Source organism: Procambarus clarkii, chromosome 68 (assembly GCF_040958095.1).
Source record: "Procambarus clarkii isolate CNS0578487 chromosome 68, FALCON_Pclarkii_2.0, whole genome shotgun sequence".
Classification (NCBI taxonomy): Eukaryota; Metazoa; Arthropoda; class Malacostraca; order Decapoda; family Cambaridae; genus Procambarus; species Procambarus clarkii.
This window is the reverse complement of record NC_091217.1, coordinates 30,298,968-30,320,137: the sequence shown is the minus strand read 5'-3', so window position 1 is coordinate 30,320,137 and position 21,170 is coordinate 30,298,968. Positions and strand designations below refer to the sequence as shown.

General features: G+C 40.1%; 1 protein-coding gene across 1 annotated transcript; it reads left to right on the top strand.

Annotated features, from left to right (window-relative positions):
* The first annotated feature begins 19,556 nt into the window (after positions 1–19,556).
* LOC138355687 (uncharacterized) lies at positions 19,557–20,060 on the top strand. Its single transcript, XM_069311010.1, has one exon. The coding sequence runs from the start codon at positions 19,557–19,559 to the stop codon at positions 20,058–20,060; it is 504 nt and encodes a 167-aa protein (XP_069167111.1).
* Positions 20,061–21,170: the final 1,110 nt, after the last annotated feature.

The following is a 21,170-nucleotide window of genomic DNA, read 5'->3' as shown; positions in this document are numbered from 1 at the left end:
ACTGCCAGAGATACTTGTAGCCAAGTCTTATACTAGCTGTGACAACATCTGTTAGTCTACTTACTTTGTTACTTGCCCCATACACATATTTTACTTCACAAATTTCATTGTGATGAACAATGGACCTGCCAGTTCCAGTTTGCACAGTTCTACTTTCTTCAAATCCATCCAGGAGTTCTCGTCTAATGACATTTTTAAGGGACCTATTTGATAACTCAAAATTCCGTTCAATACTGTCTTTATGTACTGCAACCTTAGCAAGAGCGTCAACTTTGCCATGTTCCTGCAAGCCAATGTGAGAAGGAATCCACAACATTTTTATATTTACTCTCTTGCTAAGTATTCTTATATATCTACGTCTAGCTTCCAAGACAGGCACGTTTTTACTTGATTGCAAACTGTTTATTGCTCGTAGTGAAGAAAGGGAGTCGGAAATAATTAAGCTGTCTACTTCAGTGTTGTCAATAATTTCGAGTGCTACCAACTTGGCTTGCATTATGGATGCCCAGTTACTAATTCGGATATTCCTTTGAATTGTGCTGCCATCGGGCTGATGAGCAATAACAGCACTTCCTGCCCTCCATGTAGCTGTATTGAGTGATCCGTCAGTGTATATGGTCTGTGCTATGTTGTTTTCAGCTTGTATATTGTGAATGCGTTCTATGGTGCTTAATTTAGCAGCAAGCTGAGCATGAGGGTTGTTTGTGATTAGTTTCTTGGAGGGGTATGCAGGGGTCAGGATGTCAAAGGGTACTATCTGCCAGGGTGGAAGGAAGTGCTGTACTCTTTCATCTGTATATACATTGTGCAGTTCTTTGAATCCATTTAGACTCGCTGGTGCCATTTCGTACGTGTTCTAACAGTTCAACTGACACAATGTTGTTTTTGTTATCACGCAGAAGCTTTAGTCCCATCATAAGAGTAATTTCAAATTTTATGTCTCGAATGCTAAGGATATTTAATTCTTTCTGCATGTTGAGAACTTTAGTAGTTATAGGACAGCCAAGTATAATTCTGAGTGCTTCATTTTACATTTTTTCTAGTCTATCAATACTTTTGCCATTTTGCAGGACCAAAGCTGGTGCATGATAGTCTATCAGAGACCTTATATATAGAGACCTTATATGCCGCTGATGATATCCTTTTGATATGATACGATGTGATATCAACCCTCAGATCTTTCTCTCTAATTGACTCTTTCAGAATTTCACTTCCCAGATGGTACCATGTGTTCAGCTTTCTGCTCCCATCGCCTAATTTCATTACTTTATACTTTCCTGAGTTGAACTTTTGTAGCCATTTTCTAGACCATTTCTCCAGTTTGTCCAGGTGGTCCTGTAGTCTGGCTATCTTCATCTGTATTGATTCTTATCATAATTTTTGTATCATCATCAAACATTGAGAGGAATGAGTTTATACCCTCTGGAAGATTATTTACATATATTAAAAAGAGGATGGGTCCAAGTTCAGAGCCCTGTGGGACTCTGCTGGTGACATCCTGCCACTCTGAAGTTTGCCTCCTCACAGTTACTCACTGTTTCCGTTTCTTAGATTCTCCCTTATCCACTCGAGCACCTTACCTTTCACTCCTGCCTGTTGCTCCATCTTTTGTAACAGCCTTTTATTGGATACTGTCATAGGCTTTCTGACAATCCAAGAAAATGCAGTCTGCCCAATTCTCTCTTTCTTTCCAAATTGTTCTTGCTTGGACATAGAATTCTTTTAAACCGGTGAGGCAGGATTTACCCTCTATGAACCCATGCTGGTGATGTATTGTTGTAATCCACAAGTTAGTAGGAATTATTAGCTAGAGGATCATTACTACAACACTTAACGAATGATGATTGGAAGTACATGTTAAGTAGACAGACTATGGATCACATATCTAAGAAAGGTCAATGGATTAAGTCCGAAGCTGTTTAGCCAAATTAATAATTCCTGGAAAGAGGAATTATTCTTCATCAGGCTTCTAAGATCAAGGTTACCGCTCTAGGGATAAGGTTAATCGGATTATACCTTCCTTGAGAGGAAGTGGGGCGTGGAGCGTATTGGTGAAATGTTTGAGGCCATGGTTGGCTAAAGTCAGTCTGATTGTGGGAGTTGAACTGAGAAGTCCTCTGGATCTCCGTTTGCGGCAGCAGCGAAGTGTAGCAGACAGCTATGCGAGAACCTGATGTGATCTTAGTGACCAAGTTAAGTCTGCAGTATGTGAGTATTGAATGTAAGACTAACCGGGTGTGGAGCGTTGAAGTAATCATTCCGTATTAGGGACTTAGGCGGAAGTAACGAGTGTGGGTGGTGATCGCGGAGGTCAAGTGGTCTATGGGTATTGGAAGTGTATTGACCTAATAGAGTATGTTAATATGTTATTATTTGTCAGAGTCTATTCTTTATAATTAAATGACACAACCCGACGGCCTTTAAATACATTTCGATATGTCCCTTCATAGTGTTCCTGGTTTGGTTGGTGAGGGAATGGTAGGGAATTGGTAGACGACATATTTGGTGGCAGCGCAAACAGGTTTTGGAACACTTTGCGAGATGAAGGAAGTGTGGTTCTGGTTTAGTTGGTGAGGGAATGTTCGGGAAATGGTAGACGTCGGGTTGTGGTGAGAATGGTGGTTACTAGACGGAGGAAAGAAGGGACAGGTGAGACCAGGTCAGAGGAGTTAGTTAATTAAAGGGACTAGACCATTGTGGGGCACATGTGGGGTTTATTTCTTTCTTTCCAGATTCCCGCAACGAGAGACGGCTAAGAGGCAAGTCTGAACCACTGAAGCATCGGAATCCAAAACAAGTGCAGTGTTCGTAGTGCGGATTATACGGTGTTCGTAGTGCGGATTATACAGTGTCCGTAGTGCGGATTATACAGTGTTCATAGTGCGGATTATACAGTGTCCGTAGTGCGGATTATACAGAGTAGCGAGGTAAACTAGCGCGGGTGAATGTGGGCCAGCGTGGGCCATGTGCGGCCATGTGCGGGCCAAGCGATGGGTGGGCCAAGCGAGCCGCACCATGGAGTTTGTTTTTATATCGTCGGTAAGGTGGTAATAGTGAGAAACCGTTGCTAAGGACAAATCAAGCGTGAAATCTACGTAATTTGAAGTCAATTAAATATCATGTAAAGTGTAGATCGAATATTTTAAATATTATTAAATATTACTTAAAGATTTGAGCGATTTCCGGCGTTGTCAGACGTAAATACAGAAAACAGACGCAGTGAATTATGAACGCCTAGGCATAGCGAGTGACGCGTAATTTGCCGTCTGGGGTTCGCCGTCTAGTGTACCCTGGAGAGGGCCATGGAGATTTTTAGTGGGTGCAGGTAGCATTATGGAGAGTGTTACCTTGGGACACGGGGAGCGTGTCCCGTTGGTGGGGGTGTGTGGCGCGGGAGTAGTGCATGGTTGTGTATTGGTGTTTGGACGCCAAGTGTAGTGCATGGTTGTGTATTGGCGTTTGTACGCCGGGGTGTGTAGTGTAATGCACGTGTAGTGGCTTATTAAACGCCAGCGTAATGTATAGTATTTACTGTAGTGAAATGTGCATGTTTTGACTGTGGATATCATGGATGTAGTATAGTGCATGACATTGTTGGGATTGTAGCGCCAAGGTGTAGCATGTGTAACATTACTGGTTGTTGTAACACCGGGTGTTATGTTGAGGGCGTTGGGGACGCCGTGTGTTGTGTTGAGGGCGTTGGGGACGCCGGGTGTTGTGTTGAGGGCGTTGGGGACGCCGGGTGTTGTGTTGAGGGCGTTGGGGACGCCGGGTGTTGTGTTGAGGGCGTTGGGGACGCCGCGTGTTGTGTTGAGGGCGTTGGGGACGCCGTGTGTTGTGTTGAGGGCGTTGGGGACGCCGGGTGTTGTGTTGAGGGCGTTGGGGACGCCATTGGGTGGTGTAGTGTAGTGGCGTTTGGACGCCTGGTATGGAGTGTGGTGTTGTGGAGTATATGGTGGCGCAGGGGCGCCAGGTAGTGGTCGGTAAGGTGAGTATTGGCGTAGCAAGGTCGGTGCGTTAGGACGCAGGAAGTGGTTGTGGGGATGTGTGGCGTTATAATGAGGTCATCAGTGGTTGGGATGACCAGAGGTGATGGTGTGTCGGAGTGGGTAAGTCTTATGGATAAGATGAAATGTGGATAATTGCAGGAGTTGGTGGCTGCAGTAGGCGAGCCAAGTCGATATATCTAGCAAGACTCATAAAAGACTAATCAAATTTCATTATTTTTATTAAAATTTTCATTAATTAAGTCGGAATGGGTAAGTCTTATGGATAAGATTGCAAGGTAGAATTTCAAAATTTCAGGTGTTGGTGGTTGCAGTGGGCGAGTCAAGTAGATATACTAATTTCTTATTAATTAAGATGTTACAGGAATCTCGCTAGAGGCGAGCCAGTGGCAGTATGATGCTTTAGTGACATTAGTTGTGAAATTATTTTAATGAGGGATTTATTGTGATAATGTATGTGTATGTATATACTGTATATTACCTCATCGGCACCATTACTGAGTGTTAGGCTTGAGAAGGTCCCCCGGGATCATGTCACAGAGCTTCAGGTAGAGTAGAAGGGAAGCCATGAGGCTACACTCAGTAATTCTAGAAAAAAAAAGGGGGAGGAAGTGAAGCCAACGTGACGTTATAGGCGAAATTCGCCCCCTGACATCAAAGCAGGGATAAGGGCCAGCTGCAATGGTTTTGCAGCTGCGCTCAGGCTATATACGGGGAGAGAGTAAGGAGCCGAGGGGGTTATGTAATAATGGGATCGAGCCAGGGGGCTCCGAGGGAATATTTTGTAGGTACAGCGGTCGGGAAGGTGTGAATACGGGTGGACACACTCTGGGCAGATGGGCCTAGAGTAGTGTGCTACAGCTGTGGTGAGCACAGCAAGGAAGGAAGACCAGAGAGCGGTGAAGTATCTACAGCGTTCTGGTGTTGGTGCCCTGGAACGAGATGGCAGCATAGACCCGAGGGAACATGTCCCTGGGATAGGAATCTCCGTTGCTCTGGAGGCCAGGATCACGTTAGCTCAGAGCAACGATGGGACATTGACAACACTCACCAGGCTGGACAGCCTGGGTTTTGTCTGGGTCATGGAGGATCTATGACCTAGCAACCATGGGACACGAAGACAAGAGAAGTGATGCTGCCAATTGTGGAGGAGGCCAGTGAAACATTGTGTGACCATTGTAAGCCCTTATGTCAACAGTACAAGGCAAGATGTTAAGTTGTTAGTAACTTATTACTAAGGATGAAGAACCTTAGATATATATGTGTGTGTATATATTAATGACTAGTGTCATTTCTGTTTAAGTGCCAGCATTCTGGTCCATGTAATTTTATGGTTATGTTTGTATGTAATTATATGTCAGCAGTTTAGGTATATGTGCATTGTTGGAGATGGGAAAAATTATTACAGACTATTTTACCTGTGCTATGATGTGAATATAATGTATATGTTGGAGAAGTGTTGTGAGTCATCTCGGGGAAAATTTTAATTTATTTCATCGTGTGTATAATGAACTTATCGGATGATTTTTTAGTTGTACATATATGGTGGGTGCATCCTCCAGGTCCTTGCACTAATGGAACCATTGCAATGATGCATATGGGGACATATGCGTATTTAAGGAGGGGAGTGGTGTTGTAATCCACAAGTTAGTAGGAATTATTAGCTAGAGGATCATTACTACAACACTTAACGAATGATGATTGGAAGTACATGTTAAGTAGACAGACTATGGATCACATACCTAAGAAAGGTCAATGGATTAAGACCGAAGCTGTTTAGCCAAATTAATAATTCCTGGAAAGAGGAATTATTCTTCGTCAGGCTTCTAAGATCAAGGTACCGCTCTATGGATAAGGTTAATCGGATTATACCTTCCTTGAGAGGCGTGGTGAAATGTTTGAGGCCATGGTTGGCTAAAGTCAGTCTGATTGTGGGAGTTGAACTGAGAAGTCCTCTGGATCTCCGTTTGCAGCAGCAGCGAAGTGTAGCAGACAGCTATGCGAGAACCTGATGTGATCTTAGTGACCAAGTTAAGTCTGCAGTATGTGAGTATTGAATGTAAGACTAACCGGGTGTGGAGCGTTGTAGTAATCATTCCGTATTAGGGACTTAGGCGGAAGTAACGAGTGTGGGTGGTGATCGCGGAGGTCAAGTGGTCTATGGGTATTGGAAGTTTATTGACCTAATAGAGTATGTTAATATGTTATTATTTGTCAGAGTCTATTCTTTGTAATTAAATGACAAAACCCGACGGCCTTTAAATACCTTCCATATGTTCACTCATTGTGTTCCAGTACAAACCTAGTGGTACGCCTCAAGGGTCTGGGGTGTGTAGGAGTACACGGTGGTAGTAACGGTTGCTGAGGCAAGGTGTTATGTGTTGTGTAATCGCTGTGTTCGGAATGAACCGGGATTCAGCGTCACGACAGTGTTACTAAGCTATTTCCCTCCAGATACTCTATGAGCCTTTTCTTCACGATCTTCTCCATCACCTTGCATGGTATACAGGTTAGGAAACTGGTCTATAGTTCAGTGCCTCTTGCCTGTCACCCCTTTTTCTTAATAGGGACTATATTAGCTGTCTTCCAGCTTTCTGGTACATCTCCTGTTTCCAGTAACCTGTTATACACCATAGAGAGTGGCACTCTTACTGTTTCTGCACCTTCTATTAGTACCCATGGTAAGATTCTGAAAGGCCCAACAGCCTTTGTCACATTCTGCTCCAACAGATTTATTTTGACCTCATCACTGGTGAGGCCAAATTCCTACAAGGTTTCTTGGTTTGCCTCTTCCTCATTTAGTGCACTGGCTTCTCCTTGTTCTATTGTGAAGACCTCCTGGAATCTCTAGTTGAGTTCTTCACACACCTATTTGGCCCATATTTAACCCATGTCAATATGGGTTAAAACAATTAGGTGTTTGCAAGTGAAACTGTTTTCACAGTTTCATTACTTGTTCCTTCCCTGCTGTTTTCCTCGTGGTGTGGTTTTGGAGCAGTTTTGGTTGGGTCTTGACTTTACGTATGATGTCATTTTCATACTGTCTCTGCTTCTCTCCTCACTCTGAAGTACTCATTTCTTGCCCTCTGGTATCTCTCCCTGCTCTCTGGTGTTCTGTTACGTGTAGTTTCTCCATGTTCTTGTACTCAATTGCTTCGCTACCTTACATACCTGATTAAACCATGGATTATTCTTTTGCTTATAATTTTTTTTTTTTGGCCAGGATAAATGTGTCTGCAGCCTCCTGGTACTTCTGGATTACATAATCCATTATATTTTGTACAGTTTTCTCTTTGAGTTATGTTTCCAATGGTATTCCCATTAGAAAATTCCTCGTCTCGTCATGTTTCCCTCTTCGGTAATTTAGTCTTTTCCCCTCCAATCCCATCCTTGGATAGGTTATCCTTGTCTCTACCATATACTCAAATGTCAATATACTGTGGGCACTCAATCTCATAGAGGCTTCAAATTTGACTTCTCTTATTTCTGACTTATTCAAGGTGAATATCAGGTCGAGTCTAGATGGTTTGTCATTCTTGTGGGTTCCCTGACATGTTGGCCCAGAAAGTTCCTTGTTGCCTCTTCCAAGAGTTTAGCTCTCAAAGTATCTGCACTTCTATGTGGTCCCCATTCTCCCAGTCTATCTTTCCATGGTTGAAATCGCCCATGGTTAATAGTCTGGATCCATTCCTGCAGGCACCTGAAGCTGCTCTCTCCATTATATTATTGATTGCCATGTTATTCTTATCGAACTCCTGTCTAGGTCTTCTGTCATTCAGTAGAGGGTTGTAAATGACTGTTATTGTTATGTTAGGTCCACCCATTGTCATAGATCCTGTTATGTAGTCTCTGACTAATTCACGGCCCGGAATTTCCATCTCTTCAAAACTCCAGTCATTCCTTATCAGCAAGGCCACTCATCTTCTTCTCCCTTCCCTCTCTTTCCTTACTATATAGTAGTCCTTTGGAAACACAGCGTTTGTCATGACTCCTGACAATTTTGTTTTTGCGAGTCCTATTACATTTGTGTTTTCTTCCTGCGCCTTTTCCGCCAATTCACTTGGTTTATTGGTAATCCCATCGATGTTTGAGTACATTACCTTGAAGCTCACTTTCATATATCCATTTTCACCCACCCTCCCCAGTAGTGTAGGAAGCCATTCCATGGGCATGGTTACTTGGGTAAGCTGATCCTCCTGTGGGGTAGTTACCAGGGGTTCAGGGGAGTGGGCAGTGGTGTATGTATGTAGGGCTTAAATCTTGCCCAGGCCTGCTTGCGACAGGAAGAAGTTCTGGGGGTGGGGGAGCAGGGAGTGCTCTGGGTTGAGGGGCAGACAGTGCTCGGGGTGAGTGTTCGTCCTCCTGTAATGTAGTTAACAGGGGCTTCAGGGGAGGTGGGGCGGGGGATGGAGAGCTTAGATCTTGCATGGGCCTGCTTGGAGCAGGAAGAAGACCAGGGGGATGGGAAGGCAGGGGATGCTTGGGGTATAGGGGGGGTGAAGAAGGATTTGGGTGTTATGGTGAGCATTGTGTAGGGGAAAGGGAAGATTTGTGCTTAGGGATGGGGTGGGTGGGAGCTCCTATTGGGTGGGGAAGTTCCAGTCCAGTCTGGGTTTCCTGAATTACTGGATTGAGGTTCCCCACTCCCCTCTGGGATTGCTGGGTTGGAGGCTGAGGTTCACTGGCTCCCTTCCCTCAGCCTGCACCGTTTCCTTACAATTGTGGCTGGTATTATCTCATCCCTTGTCATGTCCCTCTGAAGGAATAGCTTGTTGTATTTCCTTACATTTTTCAGTTTGCTCTTCTTTACTAGAAGGTCCAATTTGGTGGCCTCGTTCCTGAAAACTTCCTTGATCAATCGATTTTTGTCTTTGTTGTACTGGGCAACCCAGATTTTTTTTTTATGTCTTGTTGAGCACCTACCATTCCTATCTCCTTTAGTATCCCTGACATTGCAGCTTAGTCAATAGCCCTCCATTCCTCCTGCTTGGGACCTTCTTGTTCCTTAATACCTACCATGACTACAGCTCTTTTTCCTTTCCATTAGCTGGCTCGTGCATCTTGCTGCCTCCTGTGAAGTTACTACTTTCATTGCCACTTCTTTGATTGTAGACATGGCTCTTGGGCACTTCCCCAGCATTTCAGCAAAGGTGGCCCCCCCATTGTAGAGGCCACTGTTACATCCCCTGCTAGCTGGGGGTTGGTTGGCTGGGCCAGAGTCGGAGGAGGGCTTGTTTTTATTTTTTTTATTTATCTCCTCTTGTGCTTTACTGAGTTCCATCTGCAGTTAATTAAGGTTTCCCTCATGTCTTTATATTCCTCACTGATTTCCCTCCATACACGAGCAGTCATCTCCATGCATGACTCGCCCTTTTCCTCTCCTCCAACTGTGGAGAGGAACCAAGAAAACAGGAACTGTTTTCTTACTATCTTGCTTTATCCCTTTTTTGTTCCCCAGGGTTAGTGTTAATCTACAATGATCAGTGTGTGTGTATTCACCTAGTTGTGCTTGTGGGGGTTGAGCTCTGCTCTTTCGGCTCGCCTCTCAACTGTCACTAACTATTAACTATTTAATTTCCCCCCCCCCCCCCCACACACACCCCACCCAAGAAGCAGCCAGAAACAGCTGTCTAACTCCCAAGAACCTATTTGCTGCTAGGAAACAGAACAGGCACATCAGGGTGAAAGAAACTCTGTCCATTTTGTTTCTGCCATCACCGGGGATCGAACCCAGACCAAAGGATTATATGTACAGCGTGCTATCTACACAGCCACCGGCGCCCACAGGTATTCACCTAGTTGTATTCACCTAGCTGTGTTTGCGGGGGTTGAGCTTTGCTCTTTCGGCCCGCCTCTCAACTGTCAATCAACTGTTTACTAACTACTTTTTTTCACACCACACACACACACACCCCAGGAAGCAGCCCGCTGACTAACTCCCAGGTACCTATTTACTGCTAGGTAACAGGGGCATTCAGGGTGAAAGAAACTTTGCCAATTTGTTTCTGCCTCGTGCGGAGATCGAACCCGCGCCACAGAATTACGAGTTCTGCGTGCTATCCACCAGGCTATGAGGCCCACAGGTGAGTGTGTGTGTGTGTGTGTGTGTGTGTATTCACCTAGTTGTACTCACCTAGTTGTGTTTGCAGGGGTTGAGCTCTGGCTCTTTGGTCCCGCCTCTCAACCGTCAATCAACAGGTGCACAGATCCCTGAGCCTATCGGGCTCTATCATATCTACACTTGAAACTGTGTATGGAGTCAACCTCCACCACATCTCTTCCTAATGCATACCATTTGTCCACCACTCTGACACTAAAAAAGTTCTTTCTAATATCTCTGTGGCTCTGTGTGTGTGTGTGTGTTTGTGTGTGTGTACTTACCTAGTTGTACTTGCAAAGGTTGAGCTCTGGCTCTTTGGTCCCACCTCTCAACTGTCAATCAACTGATAGTAGTTGAAAGGGCCCCATAGACCGGCAATATTAATTTTTTTTCCACTGTCGGTCTATGGCGCAGTGGTGTTTTCGATTTTTTCCCCTGCCAGTCTATCGATTTTTTTCCCTGCTGGTCTATGGCGCAGGGGTGTTTTCACATTTTTTTCCCCTCTGCCAGGCATTGGCCCGTGGGGTGTTTTCATATTTTCATATCAGTTATTAATCTCTTCCTTCAGTCATATATTATTTTCCAAAATGGGAATGGAAAGGAACCCTCCTACTCTCTGCCGTTTCGCTCAAGGGGATTAAAAAGGTAGCTTCTGTCGCACTTCAATTTCGTTACCTCGGTGACCTTGCACAGACATCGCTAATGGTCAATGACGTCAGTCAATTTTCATCTCCCCTGAATAAGTCCGTTTTCTGTTATTGTATAGTTAAAACCATTTTTTTAATGTTTCCCTAGTTCAAAGTTCAATTTCTAGATAAAATAGCATATTAAACATAAGAAATGAAATTTGCAGAAGGCCTTTTGCAGGATCTCCTATTTACTTTTCCAATCTATGTTAACTAAAACACCAACTGCTGCTATTATATGAACTACAGTAGGTCTATTCCTACTAGGAAGGTTGCATTGTAATGAATGAAATCCACCATCACTCATTCGTATGAAACAAGGGGAGCAACACAGAGCATGAACTAACATGTATCACAGCGTTCATCCCTGTTACCGAACCAGTATATATCCAGGTTTTTTTCTTAAATTTAAACTTATTCAATTTATACCTATTGTCTCGTCTTCTGTCTCATGTTTATATGCCTATTAATATCCCCTTTGTTATGTCCAATCATCCACTTGCATACCTTTATCATCTCACCCCTTAATTCTTTGCCTTTCTAGAGAATGTAGTTTAAGCTTTGCCAATCTTTCTTCAAGGCTCCCCAAACAAGGGGAGCAACACAGGGCATGAACTAATATGCATCTCACATGGGACAGCGTTAAAATAACGTAAAAAATCAGCCATAGGAACACTACTGAAACCCCTACTGGAGTTGTGGGGAATTTTGGCTCCAGTATAATACTAATAAAATGTATAATTTTAAGAATGCAAAATAATGATTAATTCTAAGATAGCTCGAAGGACCAGAATGAGTAATGAAATGAGAAAATCAGTGGCTTATAGATCTATGAATATATGTGAATATATTCTATTAAGCAATGACTGTAAATTATATAATTCTAGAGCCAGCCTCCCCATGACACATTTTGGATGGGGGGGGGGGGGGTATTCTATAAGATTAATCTATGTGTAACATATATTATGCAATAATAATAATGAGTATAATATGCACACACATAGATAATGAGTAAATTATGGAATGTAAAAAATACTACTGCCGTGGAAAGATTAATAATGCATAAAAAGCAGTATCAGATAGATATATATATATGGACTCTGAATAATAAGGTACTATCTACAATGAAAACTGATTAAATCTCAGCTGTGACAGAGGGACGTAGATGCAGTCCACTTTACGCCAGTCTGGAAACAGTTTGAGATAGTGATACTTGGAGCACGTGAGGTTATGGCGGTCACACGCTTCCTCAAGGGTGTTGCACCATGCTGCAATAATGTTAATTCCGTAATTTCAACCTCAAACTAGTATTCAAACACATATAAAGTAATATCTAGATGTTTGGAGGGGAAGAATTGCACTCATGTTGGAATTTTTGGTACGCCAGCTGCGTGACGATATGGCTACCTATATTAATCATATTTAAGAGTTCTATAAATATTAATAAAAGGTAAAATGAATGCCGAACTGGTGTCCGTGATTCTAGTAAGCTGCGTCCTCAATCTGGCATCTAAGGATGTTCGGATGCCGTCTGGATGATAAGATTTGTTGGACCGCTTCGGAACACCTTCACGCTTCTTTATCGAATATGGCGAGAGTCCTCTCTCCTCCTTCCCGAAAGTCGCGCATGCGCAAAAGCTCACCGTGAGGATTCGAGCATAAATTATATTTACTTATTAAAGCTAAATAGGGAAGGAGGCGTTTAGGAACACTTCTGATGGTTTAGATAAATTCTATATGTGGTGATGTTTTAATTCTCACAGTGCAAGTCAGTTAATATAGACTGCACATATAACTTTGTTGTCGAAATAATTTTAGATTATGATGTTATTTACTTGAACAGCGATCAAGCTGGTAACAGGAATTCCAGTAAACTGTTGTATACTAAAAGTAAACCTTTTACTAAATAATTATTCCTAATAAAGGAAAGTAAATGGCTACATCTGTGTTAGATCTACAGGTATGTGGAAATTTAGTCTCCGAGTGGCTGACGCAACACTACACAATTCTAGGAGAAATTACATGATATTCCACAACCTAATACAGTAAATTCTACAATACTAAACTACATATTAGTAGTGTTAGTAAATGATTACGCTTAATACAGGAAATACATCCTGTGGTATTAAGGATTAGTAAATGAATATTAGATGTGTATGAAGCCTAATACAGGAAATACATCCTGTTGTATTAGGTATGAGAATAACTGTTCGAAATTTCCAACGGGAGCCTCCAGCTACATGCGAATATTTTTGGTATAACATAATTTTAAAAAACAAGCTATAACATTACTCAGACATTTTCATTTATTCCTCCCACACTGCTAATCCCATGTATGTCTCATTAATGCTCAAAAAACACCTCACACCTCAACGCCTGTAGCATATATCCAATCAAAATACTCATTTAGTGTACATATATATGAACTCGATTGAGTAGAAGCTGCTTCGTATGTTTAAAATAGGCCTTCTGCAGTTACCCTCATCCCCCAATGCGGTCTATTCCACCAATGGGGTACGCTACTTTTAGCCTCCATAATGACGCAAGTGGTTCCAAGGAGGGACCCAACCTCTCATTAGCACATTCCCTTAATCTCTTAATAGCTCAACTGTTCTCGGGAAGTGCCATCACAAGCTAAGCCATGATGCGTTATATCCACTCATATCTTTGCTCATTGTATCATTGCTCTTATTTTTCTGTTATTCAATTCATCGACCCTACCAAACCATCCTAGCCTAACCTATAATAAACAAATACATCCTACAGTAATAAGATCTGTTGCTTTAGCAATGCATGATGTCACAAAAGCGGGTTCAGTTAAGAATTAATATTGCCTCACATTAACAAATGTGTGACAGGCTCACAGCGACCTGACTCTTCAACTTTGAGTGACGTCACAAGATGTGCAATGAGGCCTTATCATCCTACTTATTTATGTAGTGTATTTATTGTTATTATTCAAAAATGGCTAGAATATCCATCCCCAACCTGACCTAACCTCATCACATGTTTGAGAATATACATTTTATACATTCTTATTATTTTATTTGTAATAAAAGTTTACATTCTAGTCTTAACAAAAAAATACAATGGGGGACGAGCATAATATTTCAGATGTTGGTCATAGCAATCCTAGTGCTTGCTAATTTGCAAGGGAGACTAACTCCTCTACCATATCATATCAGAGTAATTTCCAGACAGCAGCAGCGATTATTTATCACTGTAGATGAATTGTACACTATATTCCATAGGTGGTTATCATACATCTAGCAACTCAGCATTCAAATACCTGTATTCATATGCTAGTCATCTACAACTGTAATCATCCATTATGCAGTGTTAAGTTCAAAACAAAAATTGCTGCCCAAATGTCGTACAGCAAATGAAGCAGAATTGTACGTCAGGCAGCTCAGCGAATTCGTGTCTGTGTTCATAGGTTAGGAAACTGTCCTCATATCCATCAAATAGCTGTCCAAATGTCGCACCGCAATTCATCCATCTAGCAACTCAGCTGGATGCTAGGCACTATATTCATAGGCTAAACATTTCTAGACCTCAAAAATTTGTAATCTTAATACGCAAATCAGCTGACTTGTTTCTAAACCAACAGTCACAAATACATACATACATACATACATACATACATACATACATACATACATACATACATACATACATACATACATACATACATACATACATACATACATACATACATACTTACATACATACATACATACATACATACATACATACATACATACATACATACATACATACATACATACATACATACATACATACATACATACATACATACACACATACACATACTAACAACCAATACATGCATAGGCAATAGCCTGTTTATACCACCATTGCCCCATTAATCAGATGTAATTTATGCCATATGAATCCTTAAAATGTATTAGGAATCAGATTTCAGTAACCCCACAGCTCATTCGCCCAAGGTAATCATAATTATTTGTACTGTTAATTCATATTAATGCATACCAATCAGCCAAGTTATTCATATTATTCCAACAAGTTCAAAGTATTATTAAATACCCTGTTATATTAAAACACATCGTATATTATAATTACATGAAAAAATACCTACCTACATATTACTCAAATGGATAAACCAGGGTGTATATGTCCCATTGAAATATATATATATTAGCAATTATTAAGAAAAAACTAAGGTTGTGATAAGGTGCACTAAAATTTATTATTAAAATTTATTAAAATAACATCATTCACACAAAATGCAACACTTGTACTTACACTAAAAATACACCAAATCAAAAACACGCAGTATAAAACACATACACATTTACACTTAATATAGCATTTAAGCACAAAGCATTTCCACACAAATATTCCATTTACACAAGAAATACAACATTTACACACCAGATATTACATTTATGCACAAAATATATTATTTACACACAAAATATATTATTTACACACAAAATATATTATTTACACACAAAATATATTATTACACACAAAATATATTATTTACACACAAAATATATCATTCATACACAAAATATGCCATTTAGACAAAATGTGTCATTTACATACAAAATATATCAGTTCCACACAAAATAAACCATTTACACAAATATTGCATATACACTCAAAGTATAACATATGCACAAAGTATGGTATATGCATATATATAAAAAATTGCATATATGCTCATAAAATCAAAATGTGTTTTCATCAAAATTTAACAATTCCATAAACATAATTTTCACAAAATACCCACACATTGTCTCATAAACCAAATACACTTTCACACTTGCACATGAAGATCGTTTTTCAGATAACATATACAGAACTTACACAAATACACAATTCGGAAAAAAATACAGTTGCACCAGTTACACTTCAGAAATTAAAAACACAATCAATACACCATTCGCACAAAGCTAGTATAAAACATGGACAAATATTACACAAATTGTCTAATTAATACACATCTCTGCACAGCTAATACAAGCAAACTTGTTATATAATTACACAACTTTCACAATGGTATAAATAAACAATTACACAACATACACAATTAATACGCACCTTGCACAATTATTACACATCTTTCATAATTATTACACAACTTGCATAATTATACTCAAATACATATCCAGCACAAATAATACAATATATAACTAGCCCAAATATGTAAATACACAGTCAGCACATATAGATAGTTCACACAAATACAATTACAACATATAAACAAATAATACACAACATTCACAAAATATAATCAATACACATCTAGCCCAAATATGAATTATATATAACTAGTCCATATCTATTAAATACACAACTACACAATTCCACAAATACACATACAAAAACATGTGCAAATAACACACAACTTGCACAAACAATATACAATTTGAGGGAATATAATGGATACATAATTGCAATCATCATACAACTTATGCAAAATACATAACCTGGACAATTAATGCACAACTTACAGAACTATATTAATTGTGCTTCTAGTACAAATACAATCACAGCCAACTAGGCCAAACAATACACAATTCGCAAAAATTTTTCTAGGTATATTTAGGACATTATTTATAATATTCTGAGTTTAACCAACTCCCCAAAAGTCAGAATTTCACATGAATGAATGGTATGTCCGCCATCCTATGAGCTCAATATGAAAGCACATACATTTTCCATTAATGTTTCAACATAATTAGTGCTAAACTATTCATGTAACTTATGTCCATTGTTTTAATGGACATAAGTTATTAATACCCCTCTTGTTACATCCTCTTCAATTATGTCACCCATATTTATTTAGGCTAACCATCCAACAGAATTACTGGTTCTAGCCTTAATTATGTTAGGGACAGGTGGGGTTAGGTGAAGTTTGTAATTTCTATGACAACTTAAGCAAATATACTATATCCTATCACAAATGCAATCAATTAGAACCAAAATTCATCTAAATTTAGGAAAAATTATACTTCACAAATTTAACCAAATTCAACCAAGCAAAAGCTAAACTAACTAAACATAAGCATCCCATATCCTCACATACAAGCCTATGTCACCTCAGTCCATCCATTACATGAGCTAGCTACAGCTCGAACCCAAATAGGAAAATTTACACTATTTTATGATCATGCTAGTTCATTATTCCAAAGATATTATATATTCTACCCATACACAACTCCACCTAACCTGACCTAGCACATCCAAAGCTATACTTAACTTAAGTTGACCAAATTTAAGCTATCCCACCTAATTTAATACAATTTCCATCAAATTTGCACAAATATACCTGAATTTACCAAATTTAAGACAATTTCCAACAAATTTATCCAATCATAGCCCAACTTAAAGCCCAATTTATCCAAGTCTGACCTATGTCATCTGAATTTAATGTATGTTTCCAAATATCCAACATCCAGTCTTGACATAACATACCCCATTCCCAAGTCCACAGCGCCCATATGCTCACATACATTCCTATGTAGCCTCTACCCATCCATTACAAATGCTAGGTATGGCTCTAACCCTAATAGGGTAATTTAGTCTATATTCTGAACAAGTTAGATCATTAATTACCATTAAGATATTTTATATCCTACCCTACACAATCCTAACTTAACCTGACCTAGCATATCCTAAGCAATATTTGATTAAAGTTGACATAATTTATGCTATCCCACCTAAATTCAACGTAATTTAAGACAATTTACAACAAATGTACCCAAAATGTTTTGTATCATAGCACAACCAAAGTTCATTTTACTCAAGTTTTCACCTATTCCATCCTACCCTATGCAATCTTATCTAAGCTGACCTATCATATTCAAAGCTAGATTTGATTAAAGTTGGCAAAATAAATGCTGGCCTACCAAAATTCAACCTAATTTAATGCAATTTACCAAAAATATTCCTAAAATGTTTAGTATCATAGCACAGCCAAAGCAAATTTTACCCAAGTTTTCACTTATTCCATCTAAATTTAATGAATATTTCCGCTATCCGAAATCCAGTTTAAGCACAACATACCTAGTTCCCAAAACCATTTCATAGAGCTAGTTCTGTGTCCATCTTGCTATTTCCAATATCCAGATGTGTTTTTTCTAGCATCAATTCTACCAAACCAGACCTAACCTAATAACTCTAACACAACATTAGCTAAATTCACCCAAATTATTGCAACCAAAACCCCAAATTCTATTATATGTACCTATGCGCATCACACACAGAGTGTGAGTTAACTGTTAAAGTTGTTAATGTATGCTCCCGACTTCCATTCCACCCTGGATTACAGCTAATTTTGCTAATATATTATTAATATGTTGTTACAAGGTATTTTCCTCATATTACCACAACTCAACCACCTTGGACCTAGCCTCTGATACGACATATACTCAAAAAACTATCTACGTCATAGTATCTCACCTCAAGAAAAAGTCTACCTCATTTTTGTTTTAGTGTAACTTTGGTAATTAACTGTAGTGTAATTATTTAATTAAAGTAAGCTATTGTTTTACATAATTATCAAATGTTATTTGCTATTACTGTATCAATTCAGTGAATCTTCATTTTACTTCAGTTATTTCTGTTATATATATATTTGCATATTTTTTTCTTTGTTTACCATAAATAATTGTTATTTTTAGCAGATTAAGTATTTTACTGCTCTGTAACTGTTTACCTTATTGTACCTTGACTCCATTGCATCCACATGCAAACTGATATTTATCTGAACAAAATCTGCTATCTCAAATATACAATAACCAACTCATTGATCATCACCACTGCTGGTATTACACAGCAAACCAGGCAAAAAACAAACTCCATAATAACACATCAGTTTTCAACCAAAATGTCAGTTCACTTGGAAAACATTTTGATGACATAAATGCACTACTCGCCGCGCTAGGTACTGAGCTATCATCCATTATTTTAACAGAAACCTGGCTAAGTAAAGACCATACACAACTTTTTAACTTAGCTGGTTATAGAGCCATTCGCAATGTAGGCCTAACAGAAAAAGGAGGTGGCACAGCTATATACTACCAAAATACCTTCATCTGCAATAGTGTCCTTAGTGATATAGATGACTACTGTGAATATACCTTTGCTCAATTTTCCATTAAATCCCTTAAATCCTCCTTGACTATTGGAGTCATCTATCGATTTCCCAATACTAAAATAGCTGCATTCTCAGATGACTTAAGGACAGGTTCACACAGAGGCACATGAACACACAGTTCACATAGAGGCACATGTACACAAAGGTAAACGCAGAAGCACATGTGCACACTGGTACATACAGAGGCACATGTGCACACTAGTACATACAGAGGCACATGTGCACACTGGTACATACAGAGGCACATGTGCACACTAGTACATACAGAGGCACATGTGCACACGGGTTTACACAGAGGCACATGTACACACAGTGACGTATGTGCACACATGTACACATAGAGGCACATGTACACATTGAGCCACATGTGCACACAGGTACAGTACCGGACATGCGACTGCTATTCAAACTTGAGAGGCAGGTGGGAGTAAGTGGAAATGCTCTAGCATGGGTAAGGAACTACCTAACAGGAAGGAGCCAAAGAGTAACGGCAAGGGACGAGAGGTCGGACTGGCGAACAGTAACTAGTGGAGAACCATATGAATCGGTACTGGGACCAATTCTACTTCTAATATACGTTAATGACATGTTTATAAGGAGTAGAGTCCTATATGTGGATGTTCGCAGATGAAGCAAAATTAATGAGAAGAGTTGTGAAAGATGAGGATTGTAGGATCCTCCAAGAGGATTTGAACAGGTTGCAGAGATGGTCAGAGAAATGGTTAATGGAGTTCAACATGAGGAAATGTAAAGTTATAGAAATGAGATTAGGAAATAGGAGACCAAAGGGACAGTACAAAATGAAGGGAAACTGTCTACATGTGACGATTCGAGAAAGCGACCTGGGAATGGACGTAACACCTAATCAAACTCCTGAGGCACATATGAATAGGATATCGACAGCAGCGTACTCTACACTGGCAAAAGTTAGAACATCATTCAAAAACCTAAGTAAGGAGGCATTAAGGGTGCTTTACACTGCCTACTTGAGACCAGTCTTAGCGTATGCCACGCCATCATTGAGTCCACCACCTAAAGAAACACATAAGGAAACTAGTAAAGGTCCAGATGTTTGCGACGAGGCTCGTCCCAGGGTTACGAGAGATGAGATATGAAAAATGCCCGAAGGAACGCAACACTAGAAAAAAGAAGGGTGTTAGGGGGATATGGTAGGAACGTATAAAATACTCAGGGGAATTGACAGAGAGGAAATAGACGAAATATATACACGGAATACTCTAGACACAGGCACATGAGTACACAGGTACACAAAGAGGCACATGTGCACACAGGTACACACACAGGCACATGTTCACACAGGTACTTACGGAGGCACACACGTGCACACGGGTACACACTATGGTCAGTGGTCACAGGTACACAGGTCGGTGTACTCACCTAATTGTACTCACAATTAGGTGAGTACACTGAGGCACATGTGCACACAGAGGTACATGTGCTCATAGATATACAGAGGCACATGTACACACAGAGGCTCATGTGCACACAGGTTTACATAGAGGCTCATGTGCACACAGGTTTACATAGAGGCACATGTGCACACAGGTACACACACACAGGCACGTGTGCACATACAGAGTCACATGTGAACACAGGATCACTAAAAGGCACTTGTAAACACAGGTACACACGGAGGCACATGTGGACACAGATACACACACAGGCACATGTGCACACAGACACACACACAGGCACATGTGCACACAGGTAATTATGGAGGCACACGTACACACAGAGGCACATGTGCACACAGGTACACACAGAGGAACATGTGCACATAGATACACAGAGGTACATATACACACGGGTACACACAGAGGCTCATGTGCACACAGGTACACACAGAGGAACATGTGCACACGGTTACACCCATAGACACGTGTATTTACTACATAAGATAAATTCTTGGGGTTATATTACATGACCAGACGGTGGTGAGCTCCAGCACTGATTTAGTTACATTTTTACTTTTAACTTCTTGTGGTAAGTTACATTCTGACCAAGCTCTTAAATTTACAATTTTATTTGTTATCCATTCATTGAGTTTTGCCTAACATCATTACCAAATATTTTGCCATTCACTTTGTTGAGCTATGTTTGACATTTTCTGTGTTGGTTGGTATTTTTTTTTCTGTAAATTGTGTTTGATGCTAGGTGCGTCTCACTGCAATCTACGGTCCCACGTACACTCCACTGTAATTACG

Bases quoted from the DNA above. Each gene is read 5' to 3' on its own strand.
- LOC138355687 (XM_069311010.1), top strand. From the start codon at position 19,557: ATGTGGATGTTCGCAGATGAAGCAAAATTAATGAGAAGAGTTGTGAAA.